We start from the raw sequence: 21,569 nt of genomic DNA, 5'->3' as shown, positions 1-21,569 counted from the left end.
ATTTGTATTCAGCTCCTCAGAGTTAATTATTATTTTTTTAAATTTACAAAATGTTTAATTTTTCTGAAACAACTTTTGACACATGGAGACATTTTTGCCCATTTTTCTTTGAAAAATGGCTGAATGAAAAGCATCTTTGAAAATCAATTTCTCCTATTTTTCTGTCATCAGGTCTTACTCCAGATTTTCAGTTGTCTTTAGGACTGGATTTTACTGGGTCATTATGACACATGGATATGCTTTAATCTAATCCTTTGCTTTACAGCTGCAGCTGTATGTTTCGGGTTACTGACCATCTGAAGGGAACCTTCTTCTGCAGGTTTTAATAGGTTTTCTTTTAGGTTTTTCTTGTATTCAGCTCTTTCTGTGAAGTGTTCGTTTTTCACCTCAAAATTGTATGGACGTAGACCAAAAAACTCAGTTATAAACTCAACCAATGACAGCTCTTTCCTCCACATATTCACGTCTCCCCCACATCTAGAGGGGCACACTGACTATAGCTTCATGTTTATGCCTTGATCGGTTTCCAGTTGAAAAGCCAATTGTACGGTGTTCCATTTAGGGGTATCAGATTGAAGGAAGTGACTACAAATGTGACATATTTCTGAAAAAACATTGAAAACCATGTATTCTTTTCCTTGTGCTTTAGAGCTATGCCCTAAATTGCGTTGTTCAGCTTAGTAAATCCTCCAAAAATGAACTAAAGTTCATTGTTTTGGAACATGACATGCTCAGCTAGACATATTTGTTTCCATCTCGATACGTGTTTTATTAACCTAGGAACTATAATCAATTTAAATCTAAAAGTGCAATGCCTCTATGCTGTTCAATAATAGCAGTAGAGGAATTTTAGATATGTACTGAGTTGACTCCAGTGCGATTTGTTGTCCTATATTTCACCTCAGGTCAGCCTTCTTGGTCTGAGCTACCTTCTTACTAATCTGCCATACACCCAACAGTAAATGTCAGGGGCTGGTGGGGAGCGACTGGCTGTCGAGGCACATTTATCTTAGAAACTAGGACAGTTTGTTCCAAAAATAAAAAAATTTAAAACTCCCTTATACAGTCATGGCTAGCATCTCGTGGCAAGCTTTTCATTTCAGTGGACTTGATTAGATTTTAGAGAGAAATGTAACACTATAAATTAATGTTTCCTGTAGACATCTGTGCTTGTGGGCCTGCTCACCTCCTGTCCTCTTCTTCCACTTCTCCTTCTTCTTCTTCGTATGACTTCCGTCTATGTTCTGGTTGCCTCGACCCTGAAGTGTCCCCCTCCCCCTGCACCTCGTGTCCACCGTCACCATAGTGCCACACAGTGGTTTGGAAGGGAGACACAGGAGGCCCCCCAGTGTCCTCCTTTGGAACCACGGGGCCCCTCCCGTAGTACCGTTCTTTCCTTCACTGCTCTCCTTCCCCCCAGTCACACACTGGTCTTCCCAGCATCCGATCTCCTGTTCCCAACACCTGTGGGGGTGGAGTGAGGAGAGTCACAGTGCTTTTACACCTTCACTAATCCCCAACACCTAAGTTCCTACGCATGCCCTGTGTGATTGTGTGTGTGTGAATGTGCTGCCACCCCCACAAAAAAAAAGGAAAAACACAACAACGCTTGACGGATGGTAGAGGAGGAACCAGTTTTATAACATTTGATGCTGTTCTCTTGGCTGTTTTCTAAACTAGGTGTCAATTCACAACAGGCTTCAGACGTACCAGCTCAGCAGCAGTGCGGCTCAGAGCCCCGAGAGCGCGACCCTTCTTAACAGACGTGGGGAGCTGCTTTTCCAGCAGGGGTTAACACAGGGGCCGGTGCCTCCACCTCAGCACCCGCGGCTGCATTCCGCGGCGAGCACCCCCGCCCACCACATCCCCATTCAGCTGCAGCACCAACCCGCCGTGAGCGTGGCCGACCTGCGACCCGAAGCGCTCATCCAGTGCCAGCAGATCGTCAAAGTCATCATGCTTGACAGCAGCGGCCACGGATGCGTGGAGGCCTTCCTCAGCCAGACGCCTACCCACCACCACCACCACCACCACTACCAGTACCACCAGCTGAGCCAGTCTGCAATGTCCAGCCCCATCCGCTCGCCAGACGGCTCATACGGCAATGACGGGCACCAGCCCCCACTGCCTCCCCCGCCTCCACCTTACAACCATCCACACCAGTACATACCCCCGGTCCCCCGCCTCAGTCTACACCGGACCCCTAGCGGCTCTCGGAGTATGTTGTAAATAAATTGACACATAATTTCACAAAACCTTAGACCGATTTAAGATCCATCTGTACATAATGTACAGGTACTGTATACATACAGATGAAAGAGCTATAATGGGAAAATAAAACTCCAATTATATGCATATATTTAAAGAAAATATTAAAATAATAAAGGTTTTAAATCAGACTAGGATAAATAAAGTCCACATATATATATATATGTATATACGTATATATATATATATACACATATATATATATATGTGTGTATATATATACATATATAAAGTTTTATTCAATTGCTCATGTATTTTGAAATATTATGTAGTTTTAAAAAATTTCTATAACTTTTATGTCAGTTTTAACTCTCGCAAGGGGAAAATAGAAACTATAGATACTGTATTTAGTTTGGGGATGGATTCTTTCTTCACTTCTTACCACAAATGAATCCCTGAAACTTTTTTGTGATAATTTCCAGGAATGGATGCTCAACACTCCGAGGACCTCCTGCTTCTTTTTGTGTTTTCTTCCTTTTGTCCCAGACCCCACGCCTACTTACTGTGCTGTATGTACACACGTGTGTATAACTGACGCTTAATGGAAAACATGTGCCAAAAATACATATGCCTCCACTAAACAATGACTTCTTTGCACTTGACTGAATGCTAGGGCTTAAAGAGATAAATACAAAAAAAGCAGAAAAAATACTTTAAGATAGTAGTGCTTTTGGTCCTCTTCTAGCCATTTGCGCTTTTGCTGACTTATTTATGTGATGGAGGGCCTTCTCCTCTTCCTCTCAGCTCCGCTAGATTAAAAAGCAAAATGTTTTTCTGTGAAAAGCTGTGTTTTTTTTATACACCCTTCTGTTGTATTGTGTCTGTATCACCTAAGAACACTCAGTGGTTGTTTAACATAGACCAGTGGTTCTCAAACGTTTTATAACAAGTACCACCATAATAAAGCTTTCCACATTGACACACATAAAAACAACAATACTTCAGGACTTGGGAGTTTTTGAGTTTGATTATGTAATTTGGAAAACTGTTAATTTACACTGCAGGTTAAGTTGCAGAATTTAATTGCGCCCCCATATTTATTTTAATTTCTCAGACTCGAGCTGAAAAGGTCAGGTGAAGTTCAAATTTCTGCTGGAAAAGATGTTCATTTCTGACCAACTGAACCTCAAAGTAGTAGTAGTAGACATTTTGATTATTTTTTATGATTTTGTTTTCGTTAAATCTTTTATTCTGTACTATTTGGGGACAATCAAACAAATTATAGAATTATCTTGAAAAACAACCTAAGTAATCCAATTGTCAATAAATCAGCACAAATGTACAAATTTGTAATTTGTGACGAAGTAGAATGACAAACCATATGGAAAAACTGCCACTGATTCGGATTATGAACACAATGGTACTTGTTTTTGAATTCAGAAGTTCTGAAATATGAATGTAACCAATACCATTTGGAAACGAGAAAGTTGAAAAGGTCTTATGTGATAATTCCTGTGCAATACCTTGGTAATGGCAAAACCTTTTCATAGGCCATCAGTTATGATATCAGTTTATATGAACCTTAACTGATAAGAGGCAGCATTGCTTTCTAAATGCTGACAGATTTAAACTTTTTCTTGGGTTTCTATGCTTTTCTGTCCATTTCCAGCATGCCTTCAACTCTTATCTCCTTTGTCATTCCACTTTATTACACTTGTCTAATGCGCTAATTTGATTAGATTTCTTTGTAAGTGCGGATTACATCATCGACAGCCCTGTTATTAACATTTACTAACACTGCAAGTGACCAGTAGCTTGGTCTCTCACAATATTGGTTAACAATCTGTCTGGTTTTTGAACATGGAACTGGAACACAGTAAACTTGAACACTAGTAAGTAGCTACCAGTAATAGGTACTCTTTTAGTGTGTACTTGGAATTAACAAAATTCTTTCCACCGCACCTCAATTTTGAGACATTTCTGGAAAAAACTCTACTCAACTTGCTTATGTTGGTTACTGTTGGATTTTTAATGGCCTACATCACATCACTTTGCAAATTTCCTTGAATATCACTAAAGGCACCGGTGGTACTTGTAGCACAGTTTGAGAACCATGGTCATAAATCATTCAACATTTAAGATTAATAGGAATGAAAGACAACCATGAGAATGGGCTACTGGTGAACCAAATTCAATTAATCCAAGGTGGTTCATCTTCTTGAAGGCCATTTGTCAGAGTGTGAAGGAATCTGCTGGAGTAGGTTCATACTTTAAAGGGGTATTATGTAAATCTCTTCACGTGTAACATACTATATGTACAACACACTGTGTGATCCCCTGCAGTTTTGTCAAATGTACCCTTGTCAGGAAATCCTAAATGAAATCACGCAAAGATGCTTCAGATACAAATGTTAAAATCTGTGTTTACATTTATTTGTCTTTGTGCTACCACCATCCATGTTCCCTTTGGTGGATTACCGCTTGCTCATCTGCGAAACTCTGCGCTGTACATTCCCACATCCCCAAGGTTCCATCTCGGATTCTCGTGACTGTTTTCTCTCCCGTCATGACCTTTCAGACTTGACATTTTCCAGGAAAAAGGGAGGGGGGAGGCAAGAACTACATGTAGCTTCTATTGCAAATGATGGCATTAACCCTCCTCTTTGTGCTGTTGTCTTTACTGCTTATATTAAGAATGGGACAAAAAGAATGCACTATCTGATCTCTTTCTGTTTCACCTCAGCTTAGATTGTAAATACCACATGTGAGTGGAGTTGGGGAGGACATGCAAGCTACCTTCAGCCTCTTTCAAATTGCCATTGCCATCATGCGTCCTTCTTGCTGAAGTAGGTCAGCAGCTGCCCGAGCCCAAGCGCGTCCGTCTCTTAAAATATAAGCCCCCACCAGGTACCGTGGAATGGATGTTCAGTTAACAATGCTCCCATCTGACCTCCATCTGTCTGATTTGTTGATTTATAATCACACACCCTGTGTGGGTGTGTGATCTCATCATCTTTCTGTCACCCCCCACCCCTGACTTTCACCTTGTGAAAAGACAGCGGAGGGGAAAAAAAACAAAATTAGAAAAAAAAGTAAGCTTATGTTCCAGTAGGCAGAGTTGATGAGTGTTCATTCTAAACAAATTCATCCGCCCCGTTGTTTCCATCCCACTGATCGCTTTTATTGTTGTTTCATAATGCAATGAGAGGAATTAGCACTTTCAAAATGAATGAACAGCTCCAATGATTAGTTTAATATTTTTACTGGCATGGAACACACTTTCAACAGTTATGTAATGAATTTTAGCAGATTACATTGAGTTCTAATGTTTTGGATTATACACTGGTTTATGATGATTGTACTCATTTGTTTGTTTGAGACAACTTTTAGATATAATAGGATGGATTTTCTTGCTTTTTTGATAGTTTTTTTTTTTGTACTGCATGGCATTGGTTTGACAATGTATTGATTGAACCCTGATTCCAAAAAGGCTTGAACTTAACAGGCATGAGTGACATGTTTAAGAAAAGTGATGTTTTTGGTTTTTAATAGATAACACCCTCAAAAGACTCAAAACAAACAGTAAGTTTCAGTGCCTCGTGACAGAGCAGCCGCCTGTTCCATGTTCCCCTTTTGTTTTTAACCCACCCGTTCTTGTTCCTCAGTTTGAATATTGTGTGTTTCAGGAATTTCGGAGCACAGGTTTGACGGCGGGGCAATAAACATGAACACGAGACACACTAAGTGGTTGGATTCGAGTGCAAATTTCAATGTAGCATTTTGAAAGTGTAGCAAATGGAACGTGTAAGGAAGAAACTTTCAAAAGGGCTTTGTCATACCAGTGCACACCTTCATCAGCTAATGACGAATGGATCTCGATGGCCTATCGATCACTGTGTTTGCTCAATACCATGTAGAAAAGTGTAGAAATGGAGGACATGTTTGAGGCTACACAGGTGAAACCATCTTTCCCTCAGTTGAATCATTCCTCTACCTGTATTTACAGTATATCAACTTGAAATTAAAGATTATTTAAGTGAATTCACCAACATGGTTTTGGCTCAATTATTGGATTTAATAGCAATGAGTACAATGGCAAGTTATGCAGACGCTAAATCTTGTCTTTAAATAGATTTGTAATGGTCAACATGACTGATTTCAGACACTGAGCTATCCTGTGAAGATGGTGATGCAAAGGCTCTGGCTTTTGGTTCATCTGTCTATGACTCATGGTCTCCCAAAGCCGGGTCTTTTTTTAAGGTACAGAATCACAGTAGTGCACCTCGAGTGGCTGTTTATAAAGACCAAGTTGGAAAAGCAAAGCAGATTGGGCAGCTTTCACTTAACACTAACTGGTGTTAAGCAGGCAACAACATTACGGGTATGAATTATCAACATTATCCCCAGATAGCATATGTGTTTAAGGAGTGGATAACAGTCAGACTGATCTTTAAATAACAGTATTAGTCACTATGAAAGACGATGACATCAGCTTTTGTACTGAAAGCTGGCGGCTCAAAACGAACATCTAAAGAGTGACGTTTTGTTGAACTGTGGCTTCTGTTCAACTAAGTTTACACTTTATAGAACCTTTATGAATTCTGAGGATAAACATTCAACAACATATTCTGAATTGACTACAACCATCAGGATGTAGCTTTTTTTTTCTCAGTGGTAAAACAATGCTGAAGAAAGCATTTATGTGGTGTTTTTTTATTAGTTTTTAGTGACATGAAAAGCTGAAGTACAGTCTATCCATATATACAAAAATCTCATTGTTTCAAAGTATGCATCTCCAAATCTGTACATTTTATATATATAAAAAGTTCAGTGGTTCCTTTTGGTGTTTACCCAATTTTTGCTTAAATTGAGCTTTTATCCATTCATACTAGAAAGGTTGGTTTGTGTTTTCTTATTGTATTGATAAGTTTTGTGTTTGGTTTATATAGTTTCTCATGTTATTTGCGTGTTTAACGTTTTCTGTAATTGATCCAGTTTGTTTTCCGCTGCTTCCACTTAGACAACTGGCCTCACCTGGTTCCAATCCCAGTGATCCCTCCTCCTAGCGATTTCATTTTCCTCTTGTCTGTGTGTTGTTTTCTTAAGTTCTAGTCAGATCCTCCTCGTTATGCTTTTTGTTTGTTTCTGTACTGGCTTTAACTGCAACCTGTTCATGCACCAGACACCACCACCAAAACTGGCACATAAAACAAGGATATTCAAATGGGTTTGCCCCGGACCTACTGTTTCTGTTTTATTAGCCTTTTAATAAAAAGGTTTCTGCTACCTGTAGGTGGTTGTAATGCAGCCTTTAAAGGTTTCAAGGTCCTTGAGATAAATCTGCTCATTAGACTTCTGAGAATGTCAAAAGGCTAGAAAATGTTACTTGTGTTTTAAAAAATTGTACTTTGGAGATGCATGTTTTAACACCACATACCGTCTTCTTATAAATACAAATGTGTTTAGTTTTCTAATATTGGAAATACATTGGAAACAACATTTCTTCATATACATAAATTCAAACCTAAACATATTTTTAAAAAAATTAAATTACATTTAAATTAAATTAGAAATACTCCAGTATTTCTGTGGAACTTGTAAGGATTATATAATGAACACATTATAGCAAAAGTCAATTCAGTGCCTTGTAGAACTGTCCATATCCCTTGATTTATTTATTTTTTTTAAATACACTTTTTACCAAAAAAATATATTTATAAAAATCAAAACCGCTTGCTGTGCTTTTGTATCTAGTCCCCCTGGACCAATACTTCACCGAACCACTTTTTGCTAAAATTATGATTAACTTTCCTTCACAACTTTATCCCTGGCTGGAGTGTTCCTTTGTCTTTATGGTATCGTTTGTTCATTAGCATTGTTTAGCAAACCTCTGAGGCCGGTACAAATGCTGACATCAAATCACTCACAGGAATACTTTAATTACCTGACTTATTAAGGCAGTTGGTTTCACAAAAATTTATTTAGAGGTATCACAGTGAAAGGGGCTTAATGCAAATGTATGTCACACTTTCCTATTTTTGATTCATAAAAAAAGTTAAACCTTTAATGATTTTTATTCTACTTTGTAATGATGTGCTACTTTGTGTTTTGTTTTTTTTATCCCATAAAACCCCAGTATAATACATTATTGTAGCCAATAACAGGGTACATGCAGGTTATGTACACAGTTTCATTCATAAATAAATTTTCAGTTTGTCTTCAGAGTCTTTACTTCTAAATGCAAATGTCCACTACATGTCGAGAAAGGTTTCCAGCACAATGGGGGTTGGAGTCGAGCAAGTGAAGTTATTTTCCTCTAGAGATTTCTGTTGCCCTGTTTTGTTTTTTTGTTTTTTTACGTTTCAGCAGAGATCACATTAAGTCCTGGCAGTCAGAACGGTTTAGCCTGAGCAGTCCTGGCTACACAGGAGCTTCATCCATGCTTCCTGTGTGTGTGAATTCTTCCAGCCCCGATGACTTCTCATCCTCCTGGGTAGTTGTCATCTTCCGCCAACGCTGTCGGGTGTAAAAGAGAGTTTAATCGCCCACTGGTAAGACCACGAAGAGTTCCTTAAAGTTATATCAAATGAGATTAATGTAAATGGATAAATAACAAAGCTTGAATTGCATGTGTCCATTCAGCGAAAGCATAAACTTTGTGCTAGAAGTCATGCGAAGAAAATTTATCTTCTAAAAAATGAATTGGAAACATTTATGCAGGAAGATGTACCTGTTTGATGCTGCCTTTGGTAGTGCAGAACATGTAGATCACGTAACCTGGGATGAGGATCATTGAAGACAAAGCCATAAACCATCCAATCACTTGACCCCACAGCGGATAGACATACTTCCCCAACGTCAGGGGCGTCATTTCAAAGGCACTGAAGGTGAAGACCCCCTAGAAAAGACAAAACTATTAGTAGATGTTACTTTGATCATTATAGTCATATCACACTGTTAAATTGTCGTGGGTGAAAATTATATGTTTAAAGGAGACCACACAAGGATTTTCTGATTAAATGAAAATTGAATTTATTAAATTATACTAAAGAAATAACATCTGAAAAGAGAATTACCTGAAATGAGAAACCAAAATAAATTAATGCAAAACCCATAGCCAACCAGAAATAAGCAAATGCAAAACAAACCTAACAAAACTCAACCATAAGATTTAATAACATAATAACTTAATTTCTAGTTATCTCTTTACTCTTGGTTTCATACATGTAGTTCAACATTTTGTGTTCAGTCTACTTGATTTGATTTGGTAAAAAAATGTCATGTTTGGTCAGCCACATTAAACAAAAGCTCCTTCTCATCTTCAACAAGTTTGTCATATTTCCCATGCGGGCAAAACACTTCTCATAGATCTTTCATCTACAGTGTAATTTAAAAGTGAATGTTTCACACATTGAACACTTTTTCCAGTCCTGCCACTGGCACAAAATATTTGTCATCTGCTAATAAAACAGATATTTTATTTGATACTGTGCACATTACATACATGTTTAGAACCCAACACTGACCTCTGAGGGATCCCACAGGAAATATCCAATGATAATCTCTTATTTGTTCAAAAAGCTACACTTCTTTTGATCAGTAGAATTAGTTGTGTCCTCAAATCAACTAATACTCTAGTTGTTTGATCAAAAAAGCAAAGATGGAGGTGGATGCAAAGTCTGGTTTGTTTTGAGATGACATGCCAATTACCAATGAGAAACGCAACATTTTCGGTAATTATGTAATTCCTCATTTTGCAATATAATTAGGGAATTTATCTTTTAAAAAAAAAAACGTTTAACTAAAGCAGTGACGTGTTTATTGAGCAAAAAAGGTTACGATCAATAATGGTTCCCGTACCAGGCAGATCAGAGGCGTGAAGAAGAGCCAGCAAAGCTTCCACCAGACACACGGCCGATAACCGATCATGTCCTCAATGTTTTTGTAAAATCGTTCAGCTCCTGTCACATGACATGCAGTGTGCAAAAGAAAACAGGAGCAATGAGAACAGAGTGGCCAAAGAGAAGGGATGAAGTCCAGTGATGTCTGCGATAAACAGTTACTTCGATCCGTTCAAATAATGTTAGCTGTAGATTTTCCAGCAGATTTCGAAACGCTTTCATCGTCAACAGCAAAAATGTGAACAGAATGTATCCTCACCATAAAACCAGGATATGGAAATGGTTTCAAAGAAGACAAGGAAGAGAAGACACATCCCACTGGCAGAGTAGTAATCAAACATCTTGAAGACATACAGACCGCCCTGAGACATTAAAGCAAAACAGACATAAGGAAAAGACTGAAAATGATCAAATCTTATTTTTTTTCACAATAATGCAAAAAGTAACCAGACCAGACTAGAACAGTTTAAACGAGATTGTGCAGAAACTACATCAGCAATGGAATATTAATTTGTTTAAAACGTTCTATGCATCGTTGCCAATGTTTTTGAACAAATGAATGTTGTGTAAATGCTGTGCTTTTAAAATATTGCTTAGTGAAATAGTTCGAATACCCAGACAAGCACCTGAGTGATATTGGAGAAGCCAATGACGAAGGAGATGAAACAAACGATGAGGATGAAGAGCTTCTTCCTCTTCCTCAGCACCAAGGGATACTCATCCATGAGGGCTGTGATGAATCCTTCAACTGTGCAAAACTAGCCAACAAAGTGTGAATAGAAATGACTCAGAAGGCATGCTACACACACAGGGAACTTTGCCTGCGCCTTTCAAGACTTAATCGTCACATTTTACGTTTTTCATCAACTGAAGTGTTGATAGTTTTCACGTTGCGTCTCCTTGTAGAGAAACCTTTTTTTTTTAAATTTATAAAGCGGCTGATGAATTTATGTTAATGCTTTTTAAACCTTTGTTTTATGTAGTGTTGAAACATCTACTCACTAGTCGCTTTGCAAAGAACTATTAACATTTTACAAATGAAGCCAAAGATGCTTTATGTTACTGCTTTGGCTCCTGGATAACTATAAATTCCCCTCTGACATGGCGCTTTTATATCATCATTATTTTTGCAATTTATAATGAATTCAAATTAAATCATTACCATGACGTTTAGTTTAGACGTGATTCTTCTTTTTTTTTAAATGCCATCAGTTTTTCACCACGTTGGGTCACACATAAGTAAATGCAAAAACTGTAAATTGACCCCCAAAAACATTGGAAGAAAAAAAAACTTGTATTTTTCTACCTGGCTGTCCAAGCCGAGCATCATGAGCATGGAGAAGAAGAGGATGGCCCAGAGGGAAGACATGGGAAGCTGGGTGACAGCCTGAGGATAGGCAAGAAATGCCAAACCTGGACCTGTGATGTAATTCAGATCACACTTTTATTCTTTTTTTTCCCCCGCCAAAACAATTTTTACATCCGGCCATAAATTTGCATTAATAAAACCGGCCATAAATTTGCATTAATAAAACTTGAGCAATTTCGTACCCGACGCTGCCAGTTCCTGCACTGGTTTCTTTGTGATGTAGGACATGAATCCTACAATAGAGAAGATAACAAACCCAGCAAACATGCTTGTACACGAGTTAATGCAGCATACTATGATAGAGTCCCTGAGGAGATAGGATGGGGGGGGGGGAAGAAAGAAACCATGAAACGGGAAAAAAAATAGAGAGAAAAACAAGATATCGGTTATTAAAGATGTTTAAAACTTAGATCTCCTGTCCCTACTTGTAGACATCGTTGTTGTAAGTGTTGTAGCTTCCGAGCGCGATGAGCGAGCCCAGGCCCAATCCGTAGGAGAAGAAGATCTGAGTCGCTGCGTCCAGCCACACCTCAGATCGAATTAGCTTATTGAAGTCGGGAGTGATGTAAAACAGGATGCCGTCGATGGCTCCAGGAAGCGTGACGCCGCGGAAGAACAGGATGAACAGCATGAAGTAGGGGTAGGTGGCGGAAAAATAAACCACCTGCGAGAGAAATAGTTTGTAGACGTGGAAAAGTTCTTCTTACTTTGAGGGCTCTACATGTAATCAACCGCAAGATCTGTTTCTTGAATATGTGATTAATGGAATAACTCAGAAGGACACATTTTCTAAAATATTTCCAGTTTTTCTTGGCCGCAGGACTTGTGAAACGTGATTTGCAGTTCTGTTGCATAATCATTACGTCTAATTGGTAATGTCCATCAACACCAGGACCTGGAGGGAATCCATTTTTCTCACTTCTCTCAGGCTCCTCATATTAAAATCCAATTATCCCTGGCAGTGAATGTGTAAATGTGTTTCTCCTCACATACTTTGCTTCAACTTGCAGTAATTTTAATTTCCAGGCAGTAGGCTGGGATGTTTTTTCTCCCTTTTTTTTCTTTTTATATCCAAATCATTAAGCTATATGAGCTAAAGACTCCCACAAGCAATTATTTCTGTTCCAGTGTAAAGTCAAAGGACTTGTTGGGGGTTATGAGTCTTGTCAACTCAAGGAAATTCAACAGTAATGTAATCGTTCAGGTTCAATACTGTTATATAAAAACAGTCAGAATAGATGAATAAATAAATCATGAAAATCTTATCTTGATAGTGTTTATCTCTTAATAAAATAACTTTGAAGGTAAACTTTTGTTCCTACATCAAATACAAATGTCTATCTGGGCAAACCCATGTAGGGCCACCATGGAAACCAGAGACAACACATTTTGGGACCCATATTGTTTTGTTTGCACTCATTTATCCCATATGGGGCCCATGTAGGCATGTTGGCTGGGATAACATTTCTGTAGTAAAAAAATTTTATTTATTCATCAAAATATCACAAATACAACACTTAGTGCCATGAAATGTATATAATATAGTGTTTCTGATTTTTTTATTGGGCCTACCAAAACGTTTTCAATACATGACAAGGTAACTTATAAAAATAAGCACTTATTATTTTTGGAGGTTTATGTACATATATGTTAGGCTGTAATCAGACCTGGGTTGCTTAATAAAATTCAACCAAAAAATGTTAATTACAAGGAATTCATAATTTAACTTGGGGGCAGATATTTTTATTATTATTATTATTATTATGGATTTGGCTAGCTTTTTCACTTATTAAATTACATGTTAATTCAAAAAATGCATTATTTATTGACTCAAGATATCTTTGTCTATACTGAATCACTATGTGTGATGAAAAAGCTCAATTTAAACATGTTTTTAGGGAAAAAGGTATTTTCACAACCCTGCATCACATGTAATAGATCAATAATTTGCTTCATTTATTTTTATTCACCTATAATACTTTTTGTACATTTTGTTTCATTGGAGAACAAATGTGGTACATGTTCTTAAAGGTGAACAAAGTAAGCTGTCGTGGTTTCATGAGGCAATCTCACCTTTCCTGTCCACTCCACCCCTTTCCAGATGGAGAAGTAGACCAGAACCCAGGCCAGCGCCAGGGTGCCCACTAAAGGCCAGCGCAGCTCTCCTGGCGTCTCCAGACCGTCGGTCATCTGGTGCATGTTACGTCTGCAGATACACAGTTACAGGCTGGGTATAGTCATTTTAGCTGTTTCTGTCTGTCGGGTGGCACACTGGACGGGTCTAAATCTGCGAACGTACTCCCAGAACTCTGTGACGGCGCTGGTCAGGTTGGTGGTGTCTGTCAGGCTGTAATTGGAGAAGCAGCTTTCGGTGTTCCAGGGGTTATCACAGCTCTGCCAAGGCAGCTCCTGAACAAAAAAGTCCAGTCAGACTCCAGTGGGACTTAACATAGTGGGATGTTGCGTTGAACAAAGAGGACATTTTTCCAAAGACAAAGAAAAATCAGTGACTCCTAAAACAGCGTTCTGCTTTATTAAGCATGTTAAAAAATGATGTGTTCTTGATTCCTTCCAGTCTTTATTAACATACACACTATTCCTAATAGTTAAAACTTAGAAATAACTTCTGTCTGCTGAGATTGGTGATGAACAAACCTACCGAGCTGAAGGAGTTAAATAAATAGTAAAGAGCCCAGGCAATTATGATTATGTAGTAGATGTTTAGCCAGAACGACAGGACAACAGCAGCCAAACCAACACCTAGGAGAAGAAGAAGAACATGAAGAGAACTTCAGCATCGAGAAAGATGAATTGAAAATCAATTCAAGTTGATTTTTCCTCAACCCTGAAACACAACCGTAACCCGTGAAAAATGTACGTAAGACACAATAAGTCAAAGCTACTCTATGAAAAAAACACAGTACAAAAATACAGTATGAAAAAAAAGGTTTCTCGTTTTTTTCTTCTTTTTTACCTGCCTAAATATTTTAGATCAAACAAAACTAAACAGCTTGTTTAATGTCTTATCACAATATCTCACAAATTCATAGTCCATACTTTGACTAGGTCAATCCCAAAACCATTTTCAGAGTTTGATTTGCTGGTCAAGTCATCCAGGTCCTGAAGAAGAACAGCCTCACACTGCCACAATTTTTGACTGTGAGTAGAATGTCTTCATTCTGAAACAGGGATGTGCATGTTCCAGAAATATTAAGTATTGTCTCATCGGTGTGCAGAATTTCCCCCAAAACTTCTGAGCGTAATCAGAATGTTTTTGGGGGGAAATATGAGCCAGACCTTCATGTGCTTTCTAATAAGAAGTTGTTTTGCCTTGATTTGATGTTGGACCAGAACGCAGACGAAGTATTTAATGAGAGCAAAAAGCTTTTATATTAAACATAAACTGGAACAACAAATACAACAGTACATTTCATAGAAGGAGCCAGCAACAGACAATGAAACCAGATCTATAAATGCACAGATGAAGGAGAGGACAGCGACAAGGAAACCATTGGGCTAATGGGAGGAAAATAGAAACACCTGAGGAAGAGTTCAGGCGGAGGAGAATCAAGGGATGGACAGCAGCTGTGAAGGGGAGCAAACTGGCAGGCTGGGGTAACTAGGAAGATAGACAAAGCCGAGACACAGAAATTATAAATAAAGGGGAAAAGAATAGAAGTACTCTAAGACTGCAAAGGAGAAAATAAATGAATAAGTGAACCAACACAAAGGAATAAACTAAAATGACAAAATCTAAATAGTCAACAAAGAATGATCAAAACTGAAACCCAAAGTTAAAAAAAACCCAAGGATCATAACATATTAAATTAATATAACTTGCTCTTTGTGTCATTTTTTCAGTTATTTTCCTCTTATAGTAAATTAGCTTCATGATCATAAAACTCTCAATAAAATAGTAAAAAACTAAATAAATCTGTAAAAAAACATTTCTACAGCGCTGCGAATGATTGCCAACATAAAGCAGATTATTTGACATTCTCCAACACACATGACAACAGAGGAATCGGTGTGATTGCAGTTTTAGACACAGTGTCTTATTTGATTTTGTTATTTTTTTGAAGCTTATTCATATATCTATGTAAAATGCGAGAATTACCTTTCATCATGGGAATGAGCTTCCACACCCCTAACCCCCCAACGGAGGTGAACTGTCCCAGAGCCGTTTCCAGGAAGAACAGAGGTATCCCAGCAAATACCAGGGTCATAAAGTACGGGATCAGGAAGGCTCCTGAAGAAGAAAACAAAACAAAACAGATAAGAGTATGCGGAGTGCTGGTTAAATTAACCTCAATTTCCCTTCATTTTAAGCCAAGAAGAAATGAAAACTTGCCATGGTAATCCTTGAGGTTAACACTGTTTTTCTGAAGTTCGTTAAACCAAGCCAGTAGATCTCTCTATTTCTTCTTATTTTATTTCCACACAAGAGGATAGGTTAAATTCAATTTCTGGATAATTCAAATTTAGCAGATTGGTCTTCGTCTTGCCGCTGGGAAGGTTTTAATGGTAAGGGAAGAAGGAAATGCCTTCCAATCAAATTATCTTTTGAATCAAATATCAGTTGAAAGTAGTAGCTCTGGCCTAAAGGGGCAATTGTGTGTTTTGCTATGATTGTTTGGGATGAAATATTCCAGCATTATAAATTCAGATATTTAAACCTTGAGCCTCTGCATCAAAGAATATTATTACTATAATCCCTTTTTGTACAAAAGTGGTTCTGCTAGTGTCATTGTTCCAGTTTGTTCTTACCTCCACCATTTTTGCCACACAAATAAGGAAATCGCCACACATTTCCTAAGCCAATGGCATATCCTACACATGACAGCAGGAAGTCAAATTTCCCCTTCCAGCTTCCCCTGTCAGGAGGAACTTCCTTTTCCTTCTTTTGATCTGCAGGGGGCGCTGTGGAGACCAGGTCCTCAGAAGGGACGGCTTGTTTGACCTCTGACGGGGAGTTTAAGTCCACTGTAGCCTGCCCGGTCTTCCCCATCGTGGGACCGCTCCAGTCCAGATAGGTCAGAGAGCTTGTTGTCCTCACGGCCAGGGATAGAGCCGAGTATTGATGTTGGATGGATTTTGTTACACTAGGCCTGGATCTGGACTGACTTGAGATGTGCTGCAAGTAAAGTTTTATTAAGATGTTACTTACACCTTTTCTGTACAACTTTAAAAATATCAACAATAATGTAAAAATAAGACTGACATTAAACTTTCAAATCATTTTTTTTTTTTTGGACAAACGGTGTTTTGCAAAATGGGCATTCACATTTTGTAAGGTAATTATAACAAACCACTCCATAATTCATTGGAATTTTATGTGATAAATCAACATAAAGTACTGCAAACTTGTAAGGTGGGAGAATAATGATATGTGGATTTCAGTTTTTATTTTTTTATGTTTTCTACATGCAGGTACAAGTCCATCTATCTAGAGACTGTTTAATTATTTAAAACGCCTTGTTTGACAAGTCTTTCTTTTACACCAATTGTTAAAATCTAAATTAAAAAATATATGGGAGATTTAAACTTTCCAACAGTAATTGTTTTATTTTCTAAGGGTATTCTGTGGACAGCTATATCACAAGTGGCAAAATTAGTATAAATAATGGAACAATTAATAGTGTTTTAGGATAATATAGATGATTTAATCGAAGCAATTGTTCACCACACATTACCGCATATCTTTATCCTTAGTCTTATTACCAATCCCCATGTTTTTCACTGGTTTACTACAACTAATATCAAGAATTGGTCCAAAACAAGAGAAACATAGTCGAAATTAGGGTTTAAAGTTTAAAGAAATCTTGTACTAATAACTTAATAAAGTCACCTGCACATTTCAGTTAAGTAAAACAATGTGAACAAGAGCAAGTCTACGGTTCTGTTTCTGAAGAACAACGCATTCACACTAATTATGTTTGCGGTTATATAATCCCACATGTTGCCTGCAGCAGCCTGACCCTTGTGAGGCCTGCTCATGTTTGCAAATATTGACTGACCTAAAAATTGTTCAGATTGCTTTATGCAATTGAGGTTAATTATGGATCACTTGATCAGCTGTACACCCGCAGTAGGGCGTTCTGCGCCGAACTATGACTTATCTGCAGCGTAGAGTTAAAAACATTCTGTTCAAAACAACCTTTTCATTGTTCGACATCAAATCAGATTAAAACATTTATTATTTTTTTACTTCAGTTAGGACCTCTATTAACTGTTTCAATATGACTCATCACAAAATCCGGCAATCAATGGGCCGGGGGGGAGGTAGTCCCTGGAGAGGTCAGCTTTCTATCACAGGGCAACACGAGACACACTGGGTAGACAACCATGCAAACACATACTCATACTTAAGTGCAACTGAAAGAGATTAATTAACCCGATATTCATGCTTTAGAGAGGTCGGAGGGAGCTGGAGGAACTGGAACACATGCATGCATAGGGACAATATGCATGCTTTATGCATAAAGACTCCAGGCTGGGTCCAGAATAATGACAGAGAGATTTGTTTTGGAGATTTTATTTCTCCTTTTTCAGAAGCTTTAATACTCTAAAATAACTAGTCAAGAAGATTATATGTCAATAATTTAAAATCTCTGGGTTTGAGGTAAAAGGAGGCACCTGAGTGTATTTTAAGGCGCTGCTTCCTTAGGTGAGATCCTGGAAAAATCTTAATATATTAGTCAAGATATCTATGAAATAAAACTACCAGCCCCAGAAGAAAATAAAGTAAATCATTTTAGAAGATGTTGTCTGAAGTGGATAAAAGAGTAACAATTACCAGAGTAAAAAGATTCCTGCACAGACATGAACAGAAAGGGAACTTAGCCAGGAAAAACCAATTTCTTCAAAAGCAACATAAAATGACGGGTTACAAGTAAAAAATGGCCACAATTCCAAACCTTAAGTTTGGGGAATTAAAAGGGGAAGCTTGCAAGCCTCAGAACACAATTCTCATAGTACAGGTGTGTCAGCATCATCTTGGTTTGGATGTTTTGCTGCTGTAAGAACACTTCATAAAAATAGATGGAACTATGAGGACAGAGCATAAATTTAGAAATATTAAAGCAACATCTCAAGACATCTGACGGAAAGTTAAGTTTGGGTGCAAATTGATCTTCCAAACAGGAAATGACCCAAAGTATATTGTCAAATTAGCTTCAACGTAGCTTAGGGACAAAAAAAAAAAAAACTCAATGTTTTGGAGTGGCCATCACAAGACCATCATCTAAATGAAAAGGTGTATGTGTGAGCAATGTTTTCTATAAACATGACTTGGTTTCACTGTTAGGAACAATGGAAAATAATTCCAGCAAACAAATGAACGAAGCTTGTGAAAGTATAGCCACAATGTTTGACACAGGTTGTATAGTTTAGAAGATAATCAAACTTTACGGCGTCAAACTGAAATTCACATTTGAAGCCAAATTTGAGTTTTGTGAGGCCTTCATTGGCAATTTTATTTCTTATTCAAGAACAATTTATGCACATGATGTTATCTTACTTCGGCCGAGAACACTGACAAGCTAAGCATGCAGAAGGCAGCGTACAGAGGTCTATCCTACCTGTTAGCTCCCCAGCTCCTTCGTTAAGTCATCCACTTCAGTTTCCACATCAGCTGCTCCAGTATCACAAATCCAAAGACAAACATGAAAAGATTCACATCAGTCCAAAAGGCCTCGATGATTTACCAACATATCTGGGACCCCTGTGTTGGATTTTGAAACTCTCTAGTATGTCCAATCATTTGAAGGTGGCAGATCCTGCAGCTGGTATTGAACGCTTGGTAATAAAATTCGACCTATCCACTTTGATTACAGCTCCAGTGTGACTGGTGAAGCCCTGCGGCCCTGGGGGAGTTGGAGGGTTGGGAAATGCAATACGTCAATTGGTCAACTCTGGTGGGGGGATTCTTGCAGCCATGTGAGTTTGGGCATTGTGGATTAGCGTTTGCTGCAGTCAGCTCTTGCCAGCAGCGTTACCATGGGATCTCTTTGCACAGAAGGATCTGATGAGTGAAAGACCGCGTGGAGTTTGGAAAAATGAAGCTAGTGGTGGGAGCTGGCAGAGGCAGTGGATATGTATGGGCTCAAATGAGGTCATGCCAGTATCAGACTGGTAAATGTGACTCAACTGGCCAGGGACACAGAATGAGCACAACTTTTATGAGTATAAAAAAATAATAAAACATTCCCGAGATCAGTTGTTGCTTTGGCATTATCGAAACACGATGCCAAAACCAATTTGGCGTCGTGTTCTGCCAGCAATTTTTCCACATAAATCCAAATATAAAAGCACAGACTAAATAAACGACTATTACATACAAGGTTTGCAAAAGTACACATTGAACTGTTTTACATTTTGTCATGCTACAACCACAAATCTCGTTGTATTTTATTGGGATTGTGTGTGACAGACCAACAGAAAGCAGTGGATATGTGAAGTGGAAGTAGAATGTTTCGGTAACACTTTATTTGAAGGGGCGTGGATATGATACTGTCATAAACATGACATAACATGCCATGAACATGAAAGAGTCTTTATGAATGTTTATGTCATGAAGTGTCATTCAGTGAATAATGACACTTTTAATGCAAATTTGCTCTAAAAGTTGCATTAAAAGTCCGTTAAAAGTGCCAAATTTGCATTAAAGTGTCATTATTTATGAAATAATTCACTAATGTCCTCTAAAAGATAGGCCACAATCCTCATCCACTATCATGTGTACTTCCTGAAACATTTTAGGGTACATGAGCTTACTCATGTCGTAAAAGGCAAAGGGATTTTGAATAGAACGGTACTTAAAGTCTAATTAACTATAATGGACCACAGGCTAGAATGGCTTTTCTCTCTTTTTAATTATTTTACCTTCAGCTCAACAGTATCCTTAATAAAATTACTTGATGTAGATATGAGACTGTTATTTCTCCAGGCTGGTAACTTCTTGGCTTTATGATCACCAGTTTTAAATATTCTATATTATTATCCTATTAGGGAAAAGCTAATTAAACATCATTACATTCCATTGTTATGCTGGAGAAAGAGGATTGTTGGTCAGATTTCAAAAGTCAAAGATTAAAATCAAATTAAAGGCGATAATTACACTTATGTGAAAACATTGCTGTCAAAAAAAAAAAAGAAGATATTTTTTAAATAATCTCTGGCAAGGTTCATGGCCCATGTGGACCAAAGTGATGATAACTGAGCAGGACTCGAGTTGTCAAAACGGATCTTCATCAACTTGTTTACAGCATCCCACGATCAATGCAGCCTAATTATGCATCCAGAGCACCAACTGCCTAGAATAATAGGGAGCAATTACGGGGGGCGACAGAGGATGGATGTTGGACAGAATTTCATGGAAGTTTGAATTAGGTTTGAGCTACGAAGATAACAAAATCTGGGCAGGATTGAGCAAGGTTTATGGAAGTTGTACATATTTTATGCTAGTTGGCTGGAACGGGATATTTATGTACGCATTTTCCTCCTTCTGTAAAAAGTTTTTACGTTTTATGTCAGTTTAGATTTTCTACATTATTAATTAGAGAAACAGATTTTTTTTTTTAACTAAAACTTTATCAAAACATTTTTTTTTTAAATGACTCAAAATAACTTTTGCTGTGTTTTAGTCCATTCCTCCTGACAGAACAGATGTAACAGACCTTCCTTGTACACAACTTTTCAGCTCTGCCCACAAATTTGGGTCTGAGATCCAGGTTTTGTAAAGGCCGCTCCAATCAGCATTTTCTTTAAGCCCCCTGGTCCCTCCTATAGCAAAACACCCACACAACATAATGCTGCCACCCTCGTACTTCACTATTGGAATGGTGTTCTCAGGCTTTGCAAGTTTCCTTATTCTTCCCCAAACAGTAGCAGTGGTCGTTATGACCAAACACTTACATTTTAGTTTTATCGGACCCACTACATATTCCTAAATACTGGTTGTCTTTTGCTACAATGTGGCTCTCGATGTTGCTTGTTCTTCCCCATTAATTGTTCTGTCTTTCATCAGCTTAGATCTACATCTTCTTTTGGAAACAACCTAAATATGATCCAGACATGAGGAAGTCCTCATT

The 21,569-nt window shown here is 38.0% G+C and overlaps 2 protein-coding genes across 3 annotated transcripts in view; one reads left to right on the top strand and one right to left on the bottom strand.

The window, feature by feature from the left end:
- iqsec3a (IQ motif and Sec7 domain ArfGEF 3a) overlaps positions 1-6,253 on the top strand; it is a 93,389-nt gene extending 87,136 nt beyond the window's left edge. The window contains exon 14 of one of the 2 annotated variants that reach the window (XM_028012026.1): positions 1,681-6,253. In XM_028012026.1, the coding sequence (XP_027867827.1) occupies positions 1,681-2,229 (549 nt within the window). In that variant the 3' untranslated portion in view covers positions 2,230-6,253. The remainder of the gene's footprint in view (positions 1-1,680) is intronic. The other variant, XM_028012027.1, reaches the window with a different exon arrangement.
- On the bottom strand, positions 5,634-20,032 carry slc6a1l (solute carrier family 6 member 1, like). Its single transcript, XM_028012028.1, has 14 exons — positions 19,059-20,032; positions 16,246-16,612; positions 15,596-15,727; positions 14,138-14,238; positions 13,778-13,887; positions 13,552-13,684; positions 11,904-12,142; positions 11,661-11,785; positions 11,416-11,528; positions 10,736-10,867; positions 10,369-10,471; positions 10,069-10,169; positions 8,939-9,106; positions 5,634-8,724 (listed from the first exon to the last, which is right to left on the bottom strand). Exons 2-14 carry the CDS (start codon positions 16,484-16,486, stop codon positions 8,629-8,631), a joined length of 1,794 nt encoding a protein of 597 aa, XP_027867829.1. The 5' UTR covers positions 16,487-16,612; positions 19,059-20,032; the 3' UTR covers positions 5,634-8,628.
- Between the last annotated feature and the right edge of the window lie 1,537 nt (positions 20,033-21,569).

Source organism: Xiphophorus couchianus, unplaced genomic scaffold (genome assembly GCF_001444195.1).
Source record: "Xiphophorus couchianus unplaced genomic scaffold, X_couchianus-1.0 Scaffold1000103, whole genome shotgun sequence".
NCBI classification, from domain to species: Eukaryota; Metazoa; Chordata; class Actinopteri; order Cyprinodontiformes; family Poeciliidae; genus Xiphophorus; species Xiphophorus couchianus.
The sequence above is the reverse complement of the archived record's forward strand: the minus strand, read 5'-3'. Positions and strand labels throughout refer to the sequence as shown.